This window comes from Chiroxiphia lanceolata, chromosome 5, assembly GCF_009829145.1.
Source record: "Chiroxiphia lanceolata isolate bChiLan1 chromosome 5, bChiLan1.pri, whole genome shotgun sequence".
Classification (NCBI taxonomy): Eukaryota; Metazoa; Chordata; class Aves; order Passeriformes; family Pipridae; genus Chiroxiphia; species Chiroxiphia lanceolata.
Window position 1 is genome coordinate 41,503,044 of NC_045641.1, and position 21,097 is coordinate 41,524,140.

The following is a 21,097-nucleotide window of genomic DNA, read 5'->3' on the forward strand; positions in this document are numbered from 1 at the left end:
TAATGCTTACAGACTGGCTAGTCACCTTAATTGGTACTTACAAAAGGTTTTCTGCATGTAAAAAGGAAGAGTAGCAGTAATGGGAAAATAAATGCAGAATTCTGAACATATGATAGCAAAGAGTGTAAAAGTTGAGTGACTTTTGAGAATAGTTTTAGCAGCTTTACTTCAAAGTGATGAAACATTTTTGTGACTTTTGTTAATTTATTGATAAATAATGTTTGAATTATTTCTCATCTTATCAGGTACTAGGCTAACTAAAGTGACTCACAGAAATGTTTTCTTTTCTCATGGAAATATTGCATTTATTTTTTTCCTTTGACTTTACAGAATATGTTGTGCACAGTTGGATGACATGATTTTTATGAATACTAAAATGATTTAATATGTTTTTCCCAGCAATGATTAGTTTATTCTGCTCAGAGGAAATTCTGTTCCATCCTTACGATAGGATGATTCTGCAGCAAACCACAGTAGCTTGAAAGCAATGCACTTTCTGAGGAAAAAACACGCATCACAATTATCAACCTATGCAATGTTAGATCAAAACTACACTGAAATTTTGCATTGGGCAAGATTGATGCAAATTCTTGTAAAAACAGAGCTTGACTAGAGCATCAGTGTTAACTGCTACTTGAGCTGATGTTTGTGGTTAGTATGTCTGAAGGGAAGAATATTTTGACATATATTTGTGTTTGGTGGAAAGAGCATGCATAATCTTTCCATTGTTTTTTCTTATTAAAAAATACATGTGTGAAAGTAGAACTTTTTATGAAACAACTTTGATGTATTTATAAGCATAATGTGGTTTGGGTTTTTTTTTCCCATGTACACACACACATACACTATAACTAAAATGCCAGTTAAACTAGCTTTCTAAATTCTTAGTAGCATGGGCTGTTTTTTTCAATAAAATGTTAGTTCCAATTCCTTTTTTAAGTAGTTTTTGTGCTACTCAACAAAACTGCAAAGGGAACATCTGGAGCCTTAAATATTTTTTTACCTGAAGTCCTTTATAGATGGGCTATAAAAGCACACTGTGTAACATAATAAATTGTATGGAAAGGAACCACATGTTTTCCTGGTAGAAAAAATGCATTTTAGTGATCTGTGTAGTATGTTTATATTCATATGGCACATTTTTAATCCTGGTTACTTACCTAACCGTTCTTTCAATTCCTGCATCATATGTCAAATTTTCATACTTCAGTGAGAGCTACATCTTCTCTGGGAAAATTTCTTGCTGTTTAGGGTCAATAGGCTTAAAAAAATGCTAAAACTAGGAAGATGCCCCAGATCCACATTTCACTCTGTGGATTTTTATTTAGAGGTGATATAAAATAAAATGGTCTCTTGCCTTTGCTACAGTAATTTCTAAGCATGGAGACATATATTTTTTTAAAATTTCCTTTTCCCACCTGAATGCATGTAAATCACCTCTATGAAATGTGAGTCTCACAATAAGAGATCCAGAGATCCAGAAAACTGGGGGAAAAAAATAACCAACCTCCCCTCCTGTTCCATAAAAATAGTTTCTTTGTGAGGTTTGTCTCCCTGAGGAACTTCTTGATACTTGGATACTCTGTCATGTGTAATTGGATTGTAGCTGTTTCTGAATACTGTTTTCTCCTCTTGACAGCATGGGGTAACCTTGGAAATGTTCTCAAGAGCCAGAGCAAGATTTCTGAAGCTGAAAGCGCCTACAGAAATGCCTTGTACTACCGCAGCAACATGGCTGATATGCTCTATAATTTGTGAGTATGTGTGGCTTTCCTGAAGTTGAATTGTCTTTGAAACCTGTTGTGAATGGAGCTATTGATTTACCTCCTGGAAAGGGAGACGATGTTATTTGTTGCTTTCTAGCAGTCATTTCATTAATTGTGCTCCTTAAACTATGGGGTGGACAAGGTTTTTTCTTGGTTAGCATTATTGTAGTATTCATGTAATGGGTATGGAGAAGGTACACTTATAATCTGCTTTAAAAGAATTAAAAAAAAACCCCACACTAGATAAAGTACCAATAGATGAGTTGTCAGCTGCGACCTTCCATCTGTTTCTAACTCCACTAAATTGTAAAGGTGTTATTTAGACTTCTCTTTTAAGTCTGAATAACGGTGGGAGGAGTGTATGTAAGCACTTCCAAGCAAAGACCAATACCCCTCTGTAATGTTAAACCAGCAAATTAGTTTTCTCCTGTGACTACTTCAGAGCAGCATAGGTTAAACAAAGTTTTAATTACTAGAACCCTGTTGTAAGTGTGTAAGAGGATAAATAACATGAGCATTGAAATCATTATACAGCAGGGAGAAAGATTTCCTAACTCATTAATGTACCAGATCATGAACATGGAAGCGATTGTCATGCTGAGCTTCTCACTGAGGTGAGATCATGCTGCACGCCCCAACAAGGAGGGGACTGATTCTCTGGCTGAATATCCCACCTGCTTCTTGCTCAGCTCTACTTGTCATTCTGGTGCTCGCCCTTCCTTCCCCTCCTGCCATGACTCAGCCAGACCAAGCCCCCAGAGTAGGGCTCTGCTGCAAGACAGGTTCTTCACCTCCACTAGCCATATGCTCTTGGTTCATGATGGTGTGCAGGACAAAATCCAGGTGGCTGCCATTCCATAGGTAGTAGTATGAAAACAATGTCCTGAGTGCGATACAAAAATGTCAATGTTAGATAATGAAAATGTGCAAAACTAAATTCAAATAGTAAGGCTCTTCAAATAAATAAATAAGAAAATAATGTTCTGCCTGTAAGTCCAGTTTAAAATGGCCACTTATCTAAAAATGAAGTTTACATAGTTTTCTTATCTCTGTTAGGCAGTGAAGAGTATGCAAAGCATATTTTTAAGAAGAAACTCTTTTTGATTACATTTATAAAATAACTTCTGAACACAGCAGAAAATTGGAGGAAATAAAGTGACAAGATTGATACTTGTTCATTTCTCATATGCCATTCATTTTGGAGATGAAAATTATAACTATTAAAATCTTTTGAATACTTATACAGTACTTTTGTCTCTTACTCACTGTGTCATAGAGGGAAACTGAAGTTAATACCAGGGTAAGAAGAGGAAAGGGGGTTGGACAGTAAAGACAGGGATATAAAGAAATCACATTTCAGTTTTTTTGCCATTCTCAGAATAAGCTCCTAGTCTTCCAGGTTTCCATTGATTTACAAAATATATGCTTATAAACCTTCATCTCTATTGAATAGAAAATTTTTTGAAATTTTACTGAATTTGTGTGGAAGGAATTTAACTAAAATGCTGGTTGGAATATATAGGGCATAAAGTCACCTTAAATATACCTGTGAAAGTAAAGGAAGTTTAATTCTTAACCTTTCTACTACTATATTGAATGCCATAGAATCCTTTATTTTTTTAAAAAAGCTTCACAAAACCATTAGTTATTCAACAGTAATTGAAAAATCTTGCATAATTTTTTTGGTTTTGTAGTCTTTCTCAGTGTTGGGTGCTTCAAGATCCACCAGGAAAACTAGGTGGTAAATGGACTGTTCTTTGATATTAAAAGACCACAGATGAGTCAATTCATTTAAGCACAAATGCTCAAGAGCTCCTTTGCAATTGAAGTCCATCCTTGGCATGTAGTTCTGTTGAGTGCATTTTACAAAAGACCTCTCTAATGCAAAAATGTGTCTTATATGTGCTTACAGGAGGTCTGTTAGTTTTGCTGTTTCTGGTTTTCAGTATGTGCCTTTGAAACTGAAACAGTCACTCAATAGAAGTCTGGACAAAAAGCATCCTTACAGTAATTTAGAAGCAATGTATGTGTCTCACATGTTTGTTATTGTTTCTAAGCACTTACGCCTCAGTATTTGATACAAATTACTTGGCATATGCAGTCCAGCGTTCACGCACAGCAGCAACAAATCCAAGTGCTCTCTGATTGAGGAACAGATTATTAACTCACAGTTTTAATGGATAACAATCAAAGAGAGAAACTATATAAACAGAAGTTTGTTCTCTTTCCTTCTTTTTCAATAAATGGAAATGTGAGGTTGGCTTAGAAGTTGGCTATTAATACATTAAAATCTAAAGAATTTAACAGATTAGATGAATGGCTGATTTCAGTGGTGTATTATTTTCTGACTATTATACCTCATGGCTCTGAGTTACAGCTGCTTTTGCCATTTAGAACAATTTAAAATGCACTAATTTAGATTACATAATTACATAATCTCCATTTGAAGGTTTGCCTGATTCCTCACATGTTATTTTCTGGTGTTCAAGTATGTCAATCCTGTAATATTAAATTCCTAAACTTTTAGAGACCAGCAGAATTTTTTTTATTATTATTTGGATTTCTTTAAGAAAAAAGAAAAGGGAAACTGAAGAAGTTGCAAAACCTGACTTTAGGCTAAGGACTTGAATTATTGTTTGGAAGCTTATTTTCTGGAAGTCTCATGAAAAACTCAAAGGGTAGCTACTGTCAACTCTGAAAGCATTTGAGATTTTGATAGCAGTTTCAGTGCAGAAGGGATTTCAGTTGTTGTTTTATACTTTAAATGGAGAATGTATTACAATATGCCTTTAATGAGGTAGCTTCAAGAATACGTTTAAAGTATCCTCCTATAAATAACTTCTTTGACATCTTTAGGCTGCACTGCAGGTAATTTTATGAACAAATTTCCAAGCCAACTTCTTAAATCTATGTAGCACTGCTGATTCCAGCTAGATTTCAGAGGGTAGTAAATCAGCATGAACAGAATTATCTTTCTATGTTTTTTTTTGTTTGATTTTTTGTTTGTTTGTTTGTTTGTTTGTTTGTTTTTTAAATCAGAAAGCTGTGTATTTCAATACTGTGAAGTACCAAGGACAGAACTGTTGAAAAACGATAGTTTATTCTTCCAAAGAAGGGAATGTTCAGTAGATTAAAACCAAACTAATTTAGTTTGTTTTGACTTTCAGTCTTTGTTACCCTATGATTGTTACCTTATGCTCATGGGGTTATTTATATTGTCTCAAATTGCTTCTAATTTGTGTCTAATTTTACTTCACAGGTAAAGGAGAGTTTTGCATACATTATTTCCCCTGTATTTAGTTCTGGCTGCGCTTAGAGTATTCTTTTGTCATCCATATTAATATTTTACATTACCTTGAGTTTCTCAGCTGATTATAAGAATGTCCTCAATCTGACGTAAATATTGAATATTCCTTTAAAATTTTACTAAGTACTTGAAATGTTGTATTTTTGGAGTATACAATGCCCTATAAAGGATGAATTTCTACCAAACAGCCATCCCCTTGCTTCTCTTCTGAAATATCTCATTTTGCCTTTAGTGATACATGGCTGTATATACAAGTTTATTATTGAAATAATTTAATTTCTTTGAATAAGGTTGTATTATGAATTTTCATAAACTTTACATGAGAAAACTTAGGGTATTATATTAATAAATGTGGATGTTTTTATTTTTCTGTTAGGTAAAGTCTCCAATAGTGGCTGAAATTTTTATCCTATAAAGTCTAAGTTTGCAGAAGTGGTTTACATGCAAACTTTAACTCTTCATCCTTGGTAAAAATCAATATGAGCAAAGATCTTCCTTGTCTATTGTTGTTAGCCTATTTAACACCTGAAAATGTGTTCCCTGCCTTTTAAGGGTTCTGGCATAAAAATCTCCTTATCGGTTACAAAAAGCACTAAAAGCAGGCTGACCTACAAACCTGTGTTGAACTGTTGTTGAACCTGCCCCGGACAAGATTCCTGCAGCAACTATGAAGAAGAAAACAAGTCAAGGTTATGGTTCCTCTTCCTTGATAGCCCAGAAGTTTTTATCATTCAGGATATCGAGTTAAAAAGCAAAGAGGATGTGTCATCTGGTATCTGTCCAAGTACTTGATTATTGTTTTTCTCAGCTGTGAATGCAAACTTGTTACAAACCTGCCTGGAATTAATCTCTGCTTTGCCAGCTAGCTCTTTCTCTGTCAAAGACAGAGGCTAAAATTTGTATTCTGCTATAACCATACCTTGATAAAATATTACTGTGTTGTGAGTGACTGGTGGTGTCCTGCAGTGCAGAACTCTGCTCTGGGACACTTTGTAGGGCCTGTATGAAGTACAGGTATTTTTCAAAGTAATACTGAGAGGTGAAAGGCATTCCGTGACCTAGCTATTCAATTACATGTCTCAGTATTTGAAATTGTGGTCATTTATAGTCTTTACATAAACTTTCACCATTTTATAAAATTAGGAAAATAATTGTTGGAGTCTGCCATTCAATTTCAAAGAAGGCTCCTCTTGTAAGAGGTTCTGTCCAGCTCTCTGTCTATGGTGACTACTGGTGCACATGAGGGGGAATAGAAATCTGGTTTGAGGACTGCAGACATGGCACAGCCCTGGCAATTGTCCAGAGGAGTGACAAGAACAGGAGCAGTGCTATTCCTTATCCCCACGCCAGTCCTCCCTCTGTCAAGGAAACAGGAGTTGTGAGAGTGGATTTGGTGCTGCATGTGTAGTAATCCCAGTCAAACTGCACCAGTAACAGAGAAAAGAAAAGGACGATATTTGCTGACCAACTTGCTTACATTTGGGAAGCTCTTCTCTAGAGCTAGGAGAATGTGGCAGAGTTTTACTCTTCTGTCTGAAAGACTAGAGATTATTTTGGGGGTAATGGTTTTGTTTTGATTTTTTTTTTAAACTAATGGGACTATAGATTACTGTGCTTAGTGAGTTCCACAAAGGGAATGGTCATTCTCTGTATGTTTGGGTTCTTATTGAATAAAAAAGTAGGATTTATGGTTGCATCCATACCCACTAGTTTTGCAAATGACAGGGAAAGAGTTGCCTTAGGCAAAGCACATCCTCTCTTGCTACGTGGCTGGAGACACTTCTGTGTAGGGAATAAAAGAGGATTATCTTCCATTTCTTTCTTTCTTTGTCAGTGCAGAATATAGGTAAATATAGTCCGTGGTAGATAATGCCACCTGAAATCAGTGGGAAGAACGTAGCTTGAGGCATGGAAGAACTGCAGTCATGGGAAAATAATAGCTAACAGCCCATGTATTAGTTGCTATAAACCAGTAAACAAAATCGATTAACCTAACCTATTTTAGTATTGTACCTGGCTATATTTTGTAAGTATTTCACTAATATATGTGTTTACTTTGACAATTACAGTCCATTTATGCCAGCTTTAGTCACTAAGGAGTTTGCTTTATAAGTAGACCAGCTGGCTTTAATAGGGACTACCAACAGAAAGAAATTAATATGTAACTTGAGAAAAAGGATAGATGATCTACCACCTGTTTATATTCTGTGACTGCCTTCTCATTCTCAAAAACAATTTTGTGCCAATAGTATTTAATGACTTTGGGTCAAAACCAAAGCAGAGGAAGAAAACAGGAAGATTTTTCATTGTTTGTCAAACAAGGTACATAAAAGTTGTCAGCTTAAAGAATTCAGGAAGGTTACAAAGAATTCACTTAGGGGAAATGTTTTCCTGCACATATTAAATGAGCAATTATATCTATAGAGGTGATGTGCATAATTTCTAGAGAGTCAGAACATTTTTTTCTTATTTTTATTTGTCTTCCTATTAGAAAAACAGGATTCTGAGCCATTTCCAAAGTCACTTGGTGAAGTTTGCTACTCTTTAAAGTAGTTAGCACATATCCTCCATTTCATAAATGATTAACACTCCACTGTAAAAGTAGCTAGAAGTAATGCAGGCAAAAAAAAAAAAAAAATCCTGTTGTAACATTCCAGAATCTTGCTACTTATGATAGTTAGATCTTTCCTAATTAATCCTAAATAAATTCATGGACAGTTTATAACTGTCTACTGTGTGTCCTATGGTTTAAGTAGCTTTTTCTTTACCAAGTACTTTCATCCTCATGATACAGCAATGAGATAAGAAAACTGAGAGTAACAGCAACAGTACCAATGACAGAGGGTACAGGAAAGGAACAATTCACATGGAAACCCCCCAGTAACGGGCAATACCCAATGGTTCCTTCTACCACGCTGCCCCCACTGCTCCCTCTGACTCAGAACCAGCATTACCCAACCGCTCTCTTCAGCTTGGAACTGGGGCCACCCCACTGCTCCTTCTGCCACATTTACTTGACCAGAAGGAAGCCCTTCTCCCTGGAAGAGACTCCTTTCCCCCCACCTCCAGCAATGATGTGAGGTGGTGTAGAATAACCTTCAGGTCCTAGACATGCCCTCTCCTGGCTACTGCAAAAATTACTCCTGTCCTGGCCAGAACCAGGACAGAGCCCATCTTTTTGCTTTCTGTTCATCTTGACAACCGTGAACAATTTTTAGAGCCAGCCGCTTTCAGAAGCAACCCTGGGACTTGCTCCATGAACTCAGTGTTGCTGGAGCAGCCAGCAGAGAGCCTTGGGAATGAGTACCCTGCTGTGCTCTCAGGGCCTTTACCCTGGGATCCTTCACCAGCCCCGATGTCTTTGCTGATCAGGTCCACTGATTTAGCAATGCAGTATCAAGGTTGAACTGTGCTGTTCCTCAGAACCTTGTGTCTGCCTCTCAGATGTAATGCCTAGCTGAAAATCATCTAATGGCTTAGATGATGTGAAATACAGCAATGGAAAGGAGAATATAGGACCTGATTTGCAGTTTTGCTTGAACTGATTTTGAAATAAACAATAGTTTGTATTTGTTCCTAGAACTTATATTTTGCTCAAAAACTAAATGTTTATAAGAAGTTGATAGTGTTTTCCTTGTAGAAACTCATTTATATTCCTCCTGAGTAGTGAATGAGATGGTAGACCTGTGGAAGTAATAGTGGGAAATAATGTATTTGGAGACTAGGATTATCATCCTCTAAAATGAGAAGTAGAACATTTCACAGGCAGTATTAATTTTGGCAGTAACTAAATTTGAACTGTTTGGTTTTTGCATTTTGTCAGTAACTAGACAGATTAGTGAGTATATTTATATGCCTACATTTTATTTGAGCTTAAGGCTAGAGAGGATGTGATTTTTTTCACCTAGGAAGTGAGGTATAACTGTACCTTAAGCTCTTCTAATATTCTTTGTAAATTAAGGAGTCTTTTGCGAGTTTAATGCAATGTTCATCATCTTAATTTCTTATCTATTTAAATAACTATCCCTTCATGAGTGAACACCCAAGTAATTTATCTCTCAGAAGCATACTTGTCAAAGTGTTAACTGTATTCAACTAAAAGTGGGAGTTTTTAAAAACTTTTTCTTGACTTTGTTTAATCAGAAACTAGAACTGGAGACTCATAAATGAGTAATTTTTGTACTGCCAGAAGCCACAGTGAAAACTAGCAAACAATCAGGACCAATTTCGCAAGGACAAGAGACAGTTTCATGCCTGGTTAAGATTTTTTAGATTATATCCCTTTTCTTTTTCTCTTTCTTCTACCAAACCTCATAACAATATAAATAAAAAACTAATTATTTGCTGGAATTCAGCATGCAGTCTTGCATCTCAGCAGCTTGGGTTATATATATGTGAGAGAGAGCGAGAGAGACTGATAGGCAGACTGACTGTTAATGGAAACAGATAAAAGAGAAAAGGTCTTTTGGAAGAGAAGTAGAAAAAAACCCACCTTGAAGTATCAAGTAATTAATCAAGAGTGTCAGTATTAGAGCATGCAGTGAACACAGAAGATTAATTTGTAATAATTGCAAATAAAAGTTATTTTAATCCCAAACCCACAAATGTTGTACACATACCAAAATAATTGGTGTTGTTGAAGTTGACCAAATATTGTTACTTTTCTTAGTATGTTAAATTATTTATTCCAAAACTAAAATAAGAATGGAATTTCTTTGATAAATGGTTCTAAAATTGTGTGGTTTTGCTTTTTAAAAAATTAAGAAGCAGCTTAAATGTCAGACCAGACACCTCATTTATTTTTCTGTTAATCGTACTGCTGTCAGTAGAAAACAGGATCAAAATATCATAATTAATTTTCCTTGAAGTAATGACAGTCTATAAAATTTTTTACTGTAAACAAGATTCAGGTTCTAGAAAATTTAGAACATGTTATTTCTATCCACATGATCATACTTCTTGCTATTTGCAAGATGCTTAACAGTAGTTACAAAGTGTGGTACCACGCCAAAAGGTATCCTGAATGTTACTCCATCATTGCTCACATTACTGCAAGTACTAACTAAATGTAGGTTCTGTTAATATTAAAAGTGATTTACTACCTAATCTGAAGTCAATTGGGAGAGAGTTTCAAAGTGAGGTCAGGTGGTGCTGATAGGATAGATTACAAGAAAAAGAGGATATATTCCTCCATTCTATGAAATCCTAACCCGAGGAAGCAAACAACATGGATGGTAGTTATTTCTTTAGCTAACTGCCCTTCTCTTTTCTTCCCCTGAAGTTTACTGGTCTAATTCTAATTACTGGTCATTTTCTGACTTGTTGAAGGATAAAAAAATCTTTTCTGATTAGAGACTGGAGATGGAAGAGGTCTAAGCTCTTTGCGGTTCAAAAAGCTATCAGCAGATAAAAACATAGAGGAAGAAAATTTCTGGAGGTTAGAGAAACTACAAATAAATGTGATACTGCTCCCATCTAACAGAAATAGCCACATTTTCCTGGGTATTTTGAGTTCATAGAATCATAGAATCAACCAGGTTGGAAAAGACCTCCAAGATCATCAAGTCCAACCCTTGATCCAACACTGCCATGGTTACTAGACCATGACACTAAGTGCCACATCAGGTCTCATCTTAAAAACCTCCAGGGACAGTGAATCCACCACCTTACTGGGCAGTCCATTCCAATGCCTGACCACTATCTCTGTAAAGAATTTCTTCCTAATGTCTAAACTAAACCTCCCCTGGCAGACCTTAAGACTGTGCCCTCTTGTCCTACTGCTGTTACCTGGGAGAAGAGACCAACCCCCACCTGGCTACAACCTCCTTTCAGGGAGTTGTAGAGAGTGATGAGGTCTCCCTTGAGCCTCCTCTTCTCCAGGCTAAACAACCCCAGCTCCCTCAGCCTCTTCTCATAGAACTTGTACTCAGGTCCCTTCACCAGCCTCATTGCTCCTCTCTGAACCTGCTCCAGCACCTCAATGTCCTTCCTGAACTGAGGGGACCAGAGCTGGACACATACTCAAGGTGTGGCCTCAGCAGGGGAAGAATCACTTCCCTTGACCTGCTGGCCACACTGTTCCTGGTCCGGGCCAGGATACCATTGGCTTTCTTGGCCACCTGGTCACACTGCTGGCTCCTTTTCAGATTCCTGTCAGTCCAGATTCTCAGGTCCCTTTCTGCCTGACTCCTCTCCAGCCACTCAGTCCCCAGCCTGTAGCGCCGCATGGGGTTGTTGTTGAGTTATATGACAAGGGACATTTATCCCTGGATAATAAGGTCTGAGTCTCCACTCTGAAATTACTAGTTTTTAAGGATTTTTAAACCCTTCTGGTGTTAATATATTTGTATATCCTTTTTTCAGTCTTCTAAAACTTTGGGAACACTGTAATACTTTGTGCATTCATTTAAGCATAATGTACATTCATGTCAATGGTCTCCAGACCACTTATTTCTCAGAAATTTGTGGGTGGCTGGCTGGTGTAAATTGTAATTCACAAGGATGTTTGTCTTCAAAGCTAAATTAAAGTCCATGTGTTATGGAACTGAAAGTATTCAGTATAATTTTTAATACATCTTCAATTAGTAAAATTGCTTAGAACATAAATAATGCAGGAAAAGTGTAACTGTTGTAGGTGCTTAGCTGTACAGGAAATAATCTAGTGCAGTTGCTCAACAAGGGGACTGGTTTATGTGACACATATCAAGTGCTAGGTGGTTAACTTTATCATGCATTTGAAAAATACCTGCTTATTTCAAGTCAAGAAAAGATGACAGGCTAAACTTGAATGACTTAAAAATACCTCCATCATACTCTAGCCACTTTAAAAAATCTCACAAGCTAATGTTTTCTCAAATGAGAAAATGAATCTTCTGGTTTCCAATAAAGTCAAGACTTCTGCATTTAAGATCTGCTTTTTAAAAGTCACATGGATACGCCTGATGTCTTTGAATTCATATTTTTACACAAAATAATTTTTGCACTGAATTGTTATTAAGAGAGTGGTTAAATCTCTAAAATACCAGTCAGCATATTTTTCTTTGTTACTTGAGTTTTGTTTTCAATATTTGTTTTCAAGTTACTCTTTGTAGTAACCTCACTCTCTTTTTTGGTTTTCTTTTTATTTTTTTTCCCTTATGCAGAGGATTACTCCTTCAGGAAAACAGCAGGTTTTCAGAGGCATTGCATTATTATAAACTGGCAATTGGAAGCAGACCCACACTAGCTTGTAAGTATTTCAACTATACAAGGTTGTATAATATTGACTATAGTTTTATAGAAAATTTTCCTGCTCTTTGATAACACTTCCTTTTTTTCAGAAGTTTTTAATTCAGAAAGCAAAAGGTGAAATTGTGCACTTGAAAGCAAGTGTTTATTAGTAAATAACTATGTTTAGTGTGGTACAAGGAAGAAGCACATAATGAGTTAAAATCAGAAGCATAACTAGAACCTAAAATGTTTCTTATCTGGGATGTTAAGCCACAGGTACTACTGCCCAAATTTTCAGGCACTTGTTTGCTGTTCCTTACAGCCACTCCCTGGTATTTATGGTATGCATGAGTAAATAATACAAATAATTTTGAAGTCCTTTCATTTTTCCTTTCTTTCCTGGGGAAAATGGAGAATAATCATTGGGATGTTGCCAGTGATTGGTTCTAAAATTAAGTAGGTGATTTTTAAGATTGCTGAGACTTTTGTACCTTCAGTATTAAATCTTATATCTATGTATATATACATAGATATACGTATTAATGTATATGTATATTTTCTGTAACATTTCAAGCAATCGTGTTATTGCTTGATACAGTCCTAATAAGAGGAACGAAATGGAGTACCCTGCCTAACCACTGTTTCCTTCCCTCCTTACTCAGTCTTTATGGCCACTTTCTTCTTTCCTTTGTCTCTGTACTTTTACCTCTCATATGTTCACATATTCATTATATGTTTGTCTATAATAATAATAATATATGATCTGTATTACAAAAAACAAAATTAGATAACCATAGGATCTCTACCAGATGCTACTTTGAATTAAAACAGTAGATAAAGCATAACAGAACTCCATTGAAAGTAACATTTTTTCCCTCTTCACAGCTGCCTATTTAAATACTGGTATCATCCTGATGAACCAAGGGAAGACAGAGGAGGCCAGGAGGACTTTTGTGAAGTGCTCAGAGATCCCTGATGAAAATCTGAAAGACCCTCATGCTCATAAAAGCTCTGTTACCAGCTGTCTTTATAACTTAGGAAAACTTTTTCATGAACAAGGACACTATGAGGTAAGACTCCAGATTTGTCTATAATATCATGATAAAACATTCATACATAAATAATATCTACTGCTTCCACCTAGACTTTCAAAATACATCACAGGCACACATTTCACCAAATCAAGATTAGCGTTCTCTACAGAGAATATTTAGTCTCCACAGCCACAGGTGTGATAGTATTAATTAGCAGTGTGATATTCTCATGTTAGAGTCAACATTAGTAGTGGTCGCATCTGATATGTGTAAATTCATTGGTTTTGCCTTTATACCTGTAGCTGGTATGCAAAGAATATAACCTGATTACAGGCCAGTCAACCTAAAGTGTACTGGCTTTATAATTCAAAACAGAGTAAGTCCATCCTTAGTTGGAAAAATGCAATTATGTTTGCTTTTGAGTCTCCAAAAATAAGACCCAGTTGAAACAATTTAAAACTTCACTGATTAAAAACATCCCACTATGTGCTATTTTCAGATAACTTGACCTAAGTGCTAAAGTGGGTTGGATATTTTTAATGTAACCATATGCTACACCCAAGCCATCCCATCTCATTTACACGTGTGAATGTGACTGTTGTGATTCCTTTCCATTTTCCCTGATGAATTTACTAAAACTGGACATTCACTTTAGGTTTGACCTTTGGCAGTATTTAAAAGAAAGTCATTATCTCCTGGCATTGCCAGGCATAGTTCAGAAACAGGAGTTGTACATGGTTTTGATCCATACAAGTGTTCCTGACCGTGACCTCAGCTGTTTAAGATTAGGCATGCCCAAGCTCTGCAGATTCTGTGTCATCTGTCTGCTGCATCCAGCTCTGTCAGATGGCTGCTACTAATTGGTTAAAACACAGACAGCTAATGCACACATACAGGGAAGAGAACAGCAGCATGTTGTCTGCACAGCTGATACAGCATAGAGCTGGATGGTTTATATTCTTAAAATCCCTAGCACCTCAATACCTGGGAGGGACTTTAGGAATATAAAACATCGTATTTCTGCTTGGTGGTTGTTGCATTCTTGATTTGATCATACATTTAGGTTCTTTTCAAGCATATTTCAGCCTTCATAAGCTGTGACTGTTTGATGCAGAGCTAACAGACTGACCAGTAACCATCCAAAGTACTGAATGAGTAAATGTGTGATCAAGTAATTTAAGGTACAGCATATTTGCAAAGAGATTCCTGTTTTGGCATTCTTGACTTTACAGTACGTCTCATTTTTTCTGTGGAGCAGACTTCAGTTGTGAGGATTATGTTTTGTTATTACTTGGCAGTGGACAATGATTTCTTTATTTTTAGGTCACTTAGTGTAGCTTTTTCGTCAGAAAGTTCTTCGTCTGCAATTTGATATTTCTCCATATTCTTTGACAGCCTGCAGAATTTTATATCTGTTTATAAACTCATCAGTCATTAAGGGGTATTAAAAAAAAATGTTCTTGTTACTTCTGCCTGGGAAAAGAATGCAATATTGGAACTAATCTGATCTCTTGTCAATAAGCTTCACTGAATTTGGTAAAATTCAGGTAAAAAAACCTCTTTAAAGGAGAAATTTGAACTTTGTGCAATATTTATGATGCTGTTGTGTTTTTTCTCTGCACCATTAATTTGGGGAAGGAAGATAGTTTGGTTTTACTTTATATGTGAAAGTACGCTTTTGAAATTTGTGCTTTCCTGCTTGTGTGTCTCTTTTCAGGATGCCCTTATGGTTTACAAAGAAGCAGTACAGAAAATGCCAAGGCAGTTTGCACCACAGAGCTTATATAACATGATGGGTAAGTGCATTGTTAGTGCTTCAGAATAATATCTAAGGAGTCAGGCAGGGTGAAACAAAAGAGCTTAGCCAGGCAACTGGTGCTCAAATGAATTAGCTAATAACCCCTTAAAATAATTACCTTCAGTAAGATACAAGCCAAACTAGGTTCAGAGCTTAAATGTCAGTAACTGCAGTGCTGGATAAGGCACAATAAATGATGACATTATTAGATACTGGGTATCTTGAGGAGTGTCAGTGCAGCAGTTTTACATTTAGAATGTGTGGATTAGTGCTTTTCTCTGCCTCCAGAATTTCTCGTCCACTATCTTGGAGGCCCAATGTGCAATTCATACTTGGTGTTGTGTTTTGGTTTTTTTTTTTAGATCTCTCATATATCTTTGAAACTTTATAAAAAATGAAATGAGATTGATTATAACATAAAATTTAGTGTGGGGAATTAGTTTTTGAATTACCTTTCAAACCAACAAGGTGTCCAAACAGGCCCACAGAGGCAGTTGGACTCTTCTTTTTAAGTTGTGCCAAAAACTTATTTCCCAGCTGACAGACTTTTGGTTAGACATCTACAATGGGAGAATTCTTCTTCCAGCTAACTGTCCTTCAAAATTTTAGAAGAGTCTCTTGAGTACTGCAAAATACATCAATTTTGCTGTGAGGTGTTTTATTTAATTTCAACTCCACATATTCTACATCACATTACATTAAATACAGGATACATTAAACAGAAAAAAGAAGAAGAAAATATTAATTGCTCTTTTTAATACTCAGATCTGTAAACAAGAGGGTAGATTCTTATTGCTCCAGAGATGTTTTTAAGTGGAATTTTCTTTGAAAGGACATGTGTTTCTGCTAAGCAACTTCAGTGTCTGGCCCAGTACTCTGTGAGGTCCTCTCTTAGACAGAAAAGGATGTAAGAACCTTTACTTTAAAGTAGTTCAAAGTAAAGCAATTAAAAATATATGTGGAAACAATTAGGGTCAACAGGAAGCATGTGGGCTTTTTTTGTGGTTCCCCCCACCAATGCCTAATGTACAAGGGAATGTATTGGTTGATACCAATTGGTTTGACACAGTTGTTGAAAGGAGACACCACTCAGTCTTCTCTACTTATTCAGGAAAGGCATCTTTTAGTAGCACCTTAAAAGTACTAGGGCACAGAGAAAAAGTAAAATTGTAGTTGTAATTGGTGCTACATATTTGAAAAATGTAGATGTAAATGCTAAACTAAGTTTGTCTCTTGTCATAGTGACAAAGCATTTAATGTCAGTAACAGTCTAAACACTTCCTTAGCAGTTCATATGGTTCAATGGAGAGTTACTTCTCCATGGATAACGAACTTTATCAGATTGATGCCAAGGGCTAAAATCTGTAAAATGGACAAATTGGTTACTTCATGTACTTTTGTTCATAGTGAGTCTTAGTGAAATTATTGTTTTATCAGTTCTATACTACAACTGCTGTTGTAGTATAGGTATCACTGCAGTCACACCTATAGTGACTGCTGAAGTACTCTTGCATTATATTTCACAGATTATTCTGAGTCGGAAGGGATCCACAAGGATCATTGAGTCCAACTTTTAAGTGAATGGCCCCTATGGGGATTGAACCTGCAACCTTGGCATTATTAGCATCATGCTCTGACCAACTGAGCTAATTTCAGGACCACTGCAGTGCTTGAGCAAATCCTCCAAAGTTTGACTGCCCTCTTTAGTGCAGATATGTATTTCATAATTCTGATCAAAGTGTTCCTCAGAAGTATAAAATTTGAAAAATTAAACCAATGCTGTTTCTAGCGTGATGGTTGTCCCATTACAAAGCAGGCCTGTGCCACCCTTTTTCTTTTCCCATGAATAGATGTTCCCTTAAGAACCACTATGACCTATAAGTTTCTCAGGTTTTTATTTTTTTTTGCCCATTGGTTACTTTTTTTAGGTTCAGGAGGCGTTTCTTAACTTCCTTTGTAAGCACTGTCCATGACATCCAAGTTCACTGTTCCTGGGATTTGCATTTATTAACTCACAAAACCTTAGTGAACACAAAGACTAGCTCAAGTCCTTTGCCCGGGCTTCGCTTCTGCCGTATTTCCTCTCTCTTCCTTAGCCCGTACTCCAGCTTCTGCTTCCTTTATGCAGCAGTTCACGGATGCCCTAGTGGCATAACAAGCTATGGTCGACTGAGTGTACCTTAGCCCCTTATGTTGCTCTGTGAAGTTTAGCTTATCATTAACTTAGGATATATTTGTGTTTTGGTTGCTATTGTGATGGCAGCTGTTGCAGGGAAAACAGAAATTGCTTCACGCTGGTTGCTGAGGTGTTGCTTGTAGGTTATGCTGCAAAGGCAATCCAAGAGGCTGCATAATGAGTTGGATAGTGACTTAAATTGAATACAGTGCAGCTATATTAACAGGACTCAGACTGATTTGTTCAAAGCTGTCCTGTATGTGTCTACATAAGCCTACATGACTGCAGTTAGTCTCTCCTACCTATAATAGTATAAAGGTTAGATGACAAGACAGAGCTAGGTAGCTATGCTTCTTTATAGTACGGAAAGAAAACCATATCTTTGGGGACTAATGAAGCCTGTCTGACTTAGACATCTATTTTAGATTATAAAAATAATCCCCTGCAAGCATACTTTTACTCTAAAAGGAGCTGAAATGACTAACTTAGACTTAGTAGCTTAAGTTGGGTGAGATAAATCCTAAATACCTATTCACTCATCTCTTTGCATTGGGTGTGATAGGAGAACAAGGCAACTGCATCCATTATCAGGCGTGCATCCACTTTGCAGCTCGTACTGTGTCACTGAGTATCAGAAGGCCGACTGGATTGTTTATTTCTGTTTTGATGCTCAAGACAAAATTATAAACATGTTCACTATAACGCTTTCTTTGATAAACAGCATTTTATAAACTTGTCTGCCTACTTCTCGCCTTTAAAATGGAACTGAAATAGGCCAGTCCTGTCTTGTGCACTTGCGTCCGTATAAACCTGACTGAGCTGTGCCCACTCACTGTATGCTCGTTGGTGGGGAGGAAGGGGGAGAAACTGGGGAGTGCTCCCCATCTGCTTGGGAACTAGTAGAAGGAAGTAGTCCTTCCCCCTTTCCCTACATGTGGAAAAAGTTGTCACAGCTTGTCATGAAATCCAAGAATAGTTACAGTTTTAGGATTATCTGCTGTGGTTGTTATTGCAGTTAAGGTATTCTTAGTCTCTGGCAATCTCTCTACTTGGTTGAGTGGCACACATATTGCCACACTGGCAAATGATATAAGAAAACAGTGCTTCCTCTAATTTTTAATAATTATTCAATCATGTATTTGAACAATTTTTTTGAATTTTTTTTCCCCTGTATGATTTCCATGACCTACTTGAAAGAGAATAAACAGGAGATGGACTGTTTAAACTGAATTAGGTTTGAACTCCAGCACTCTGAGTGGAGTAGCATTAACACTCCAGCAGTGCTAAGCCTTTATACCACCTGCTTTCCCTGTTTGCATTACACTTCTTTTCCTGTGCTTGCTTCTATTGGCCTTTTGGTCTGACAAGCCTAGTGACTCATTCCTCTGGTGTGTCAGTCTGCCTGACAGACTCTCATCCTTTAAAACGCTAAATAATTTGCCTCTTTAAGGGAAAAAGAAGTACTGGGGCTCAAGAAGCAGGCCATCCATTTGACTTTGCATTTTATTCATGGTACAAAAGACAGGGCCGGAATACCGGCATCAGATGTTCTACGTTTGTGCATATGAAAAGTTACAGGGAAGATTTTGGTCTCCTGTTGCCATGATTTATTTTGCCAGGTGTGCAAAAACTCAACTAAGGAAACCATATGTTTCTCTGGCTTTGCACCAAAAGTAAAACATTTTCTTTTTTTTTTTTTTTTTTTTTTTTTAAAGAACTCAGAACAGCTAAAAATTGAAACTCTAAAACTAGAATCAAAATAATTATTCAACAAGCTGTATAATGTTGGCTTGGTATTTATTTTCTCTATGTCATATTTCTTTGATGTAAATTAAAAAGTACATGCTAAGGTTACACAGATTAATTTGCTTGGCATGGTAACTTGCACTACAAAGACCAGAGTCCAACTCAGCTGTATTAAGTAGGTAATATATTTTGTTTAAAGTTTCAATTAAAGCCTGAGGTCAAAAGATAAAATGGTCCCAGTGGGATCTTGAATGCTTTAATGCCAATATTAGGATTGCTTAAGGATCAGCCTCTGCTCTAGATGTCTTTTGCGTTCCTTGAAATCTGATATTGTACAGTTGATTGTATTACATTGCTTTTAAAACCACACTAGCCCACCTGCTACAGTAATTCATACTCCTGACAGTTAAGTGGTGTGAGGTGGACCATGGAGGCTTTATTTTAATACCCAACAGTAACAAGAAAGATGTCAGGGTGGCATTGTTCAGGTTTAGGTTGGCAGGATACTGTCTTAAAGACAGATTTCTTGATTATATTCATCTGCCTTTGTTAATTAACATCTGTCTATTTTCAAATGTATTTAATGCAAAGCCTAACAAACATTTTTTATGAGAAATGCAAGTTACAAAAGAAGCTAACATTCCAGGAGCAAACACAGCTCATGATGCACAAATTAAAGTTTAGATTTCTCATTGCTAATCTTCTGCGTGGCACATGGACAGAAAACAAATCATACACAAATGTACAGACCAGAAAAGGGGAGCCAGATTTTACATCTGGTGCAGAGGTATATATCATAAGTACAAAGGCTTAGCATGCAGAGAGACTTTCTGTGTTGATGATTATAACATAACTATCACTTTGATTTTGCTTTTGGGTGGATATGGCTGTTTCTACAAACCCGTTAATATTGTTAAGGCTCCAATCCTATTTACCCCTTGCTCCCATTAACTGCTTTCTTACTGAATTATCTTAAAATATTGTTTAGAATTCCAAGAAACCCTTTTGCTGCTATAGTTTTACTATTCATGCTGTGCAAGATTTAATTTTTAAGATCCAAAGATGATTAAGCTGCGATGTACATATTCCACATCCTAACTTACCCATAGTATGGTAACTGCGCTTGTCTAAGCTCCAGTCATCAGTGTGCTTCCTATGCATCTCATGAAGCTTTACTGGTAATTTCTTACTAAGTGGACATTACAAGTTTTTTTTTCTTTTAAAACTACTTTGATTCATAAAAAAGGATATTTTTTTTTCTTTCATATGGTTATTTTACTGTGTGTTCCATGGAAATAAAAATGAGTTTGCTCCAATGGTGATGGGAACAAAATACTATGCTTCTCTTCCCCTTCCCGCCCCCATCCTGATACTTTAACCCTTCCCCCTCTGAGACTTTGCAAACTGGTAAGTTTATATCTGGTAGTTTAGATCTGCTGTCCAAAACTAAGTAGCTGAGTGCTGCATCCAGTTAGCGACCAGTCACTAGTGGTGGCTCTGTACTGAGTCCAGTCCTGTTTAATTTCTTTATTGATTATCTGGGTGAGGGGATGAAGTGCACCCTCAGTAAATTTGCAGAGGATACTAAGTTGGGCATGAGTGTTGATCTGCTGGAGGCTAGAAAGGCTCTGCGGAGGGATCTGGACAGGCTGGATCGATGTGCCGAGGCCACTGATACGAGGTTCAGTAAAGTGAAGTGCTGGGTTCTGGACTTCAGTTAAAACAACCCCCTTCAGCACTACAGGCTGGGGGAAGAGTGCCTGAAAGAGGCCCAGTGGAAAAGGATCTGGGGTAGCTGGTCATCAGCCATCTGAACATGAGCCAGCAGTGTGCCCAGGTGGCCAAGAAGGCCAATGGCATCCTGACCTGTATCAAGAATAGTGTGGCCAGCAGGACCAGGAAAGTGATTGTCCCCCTGTACTCGGCACTGGTGAGGCCACACCTCGAGTGCTGTGTCCAGTTCTGGGCCCCTCACTACAGGAAAGCATGGAGGTGCTGGAGTGTATCCAGAGAAAGGCAACAGAGCTGATGAAGGGTCTGGAGAGTAAGTCATGTGAGGAG

At 37.0% G+C, this 21,097-nt stretch overlaps 1 protein-coding gene across 4 annotated transcripts in view; it reads left to right on the forward strand.

Moving 5' to 3' along the window:
* The window catches only part of TMTC2 (transmembrane O-mannosyltransferase targeting cadherins 2), a 249,533-nt gene that overhangs the window by 165,301 nt on the left and 63,135 nt on the right, over positions 1 to 21,097 (forward strand). For all 4 annotated transcript variants that reach the window (XM_032688843.1, XM_032688844.1, XM_032688846.1 and 1 more), the window contains 4 exons: positions 1,640 to 1,754; positions 12,216 to 12,301; positions 13,168 to 13,352; positions 15,034 to 15,112. In XM_032688843.1, the coding sequence (XP_032544734.1) occupies positions 1,640 to 1,754; positions 12,216 to 12,301; positions 13,168 to 13,352; positions 15,034 to 15,112 (465 nt within the window). The remainder of the gene's footprint in view (positions 1 to 1,639; positions 1,755 to 12,215; positions 12,302 to 13,167; positions 13,353 to 15,033; positions 15,113 to 21,097) is intronic.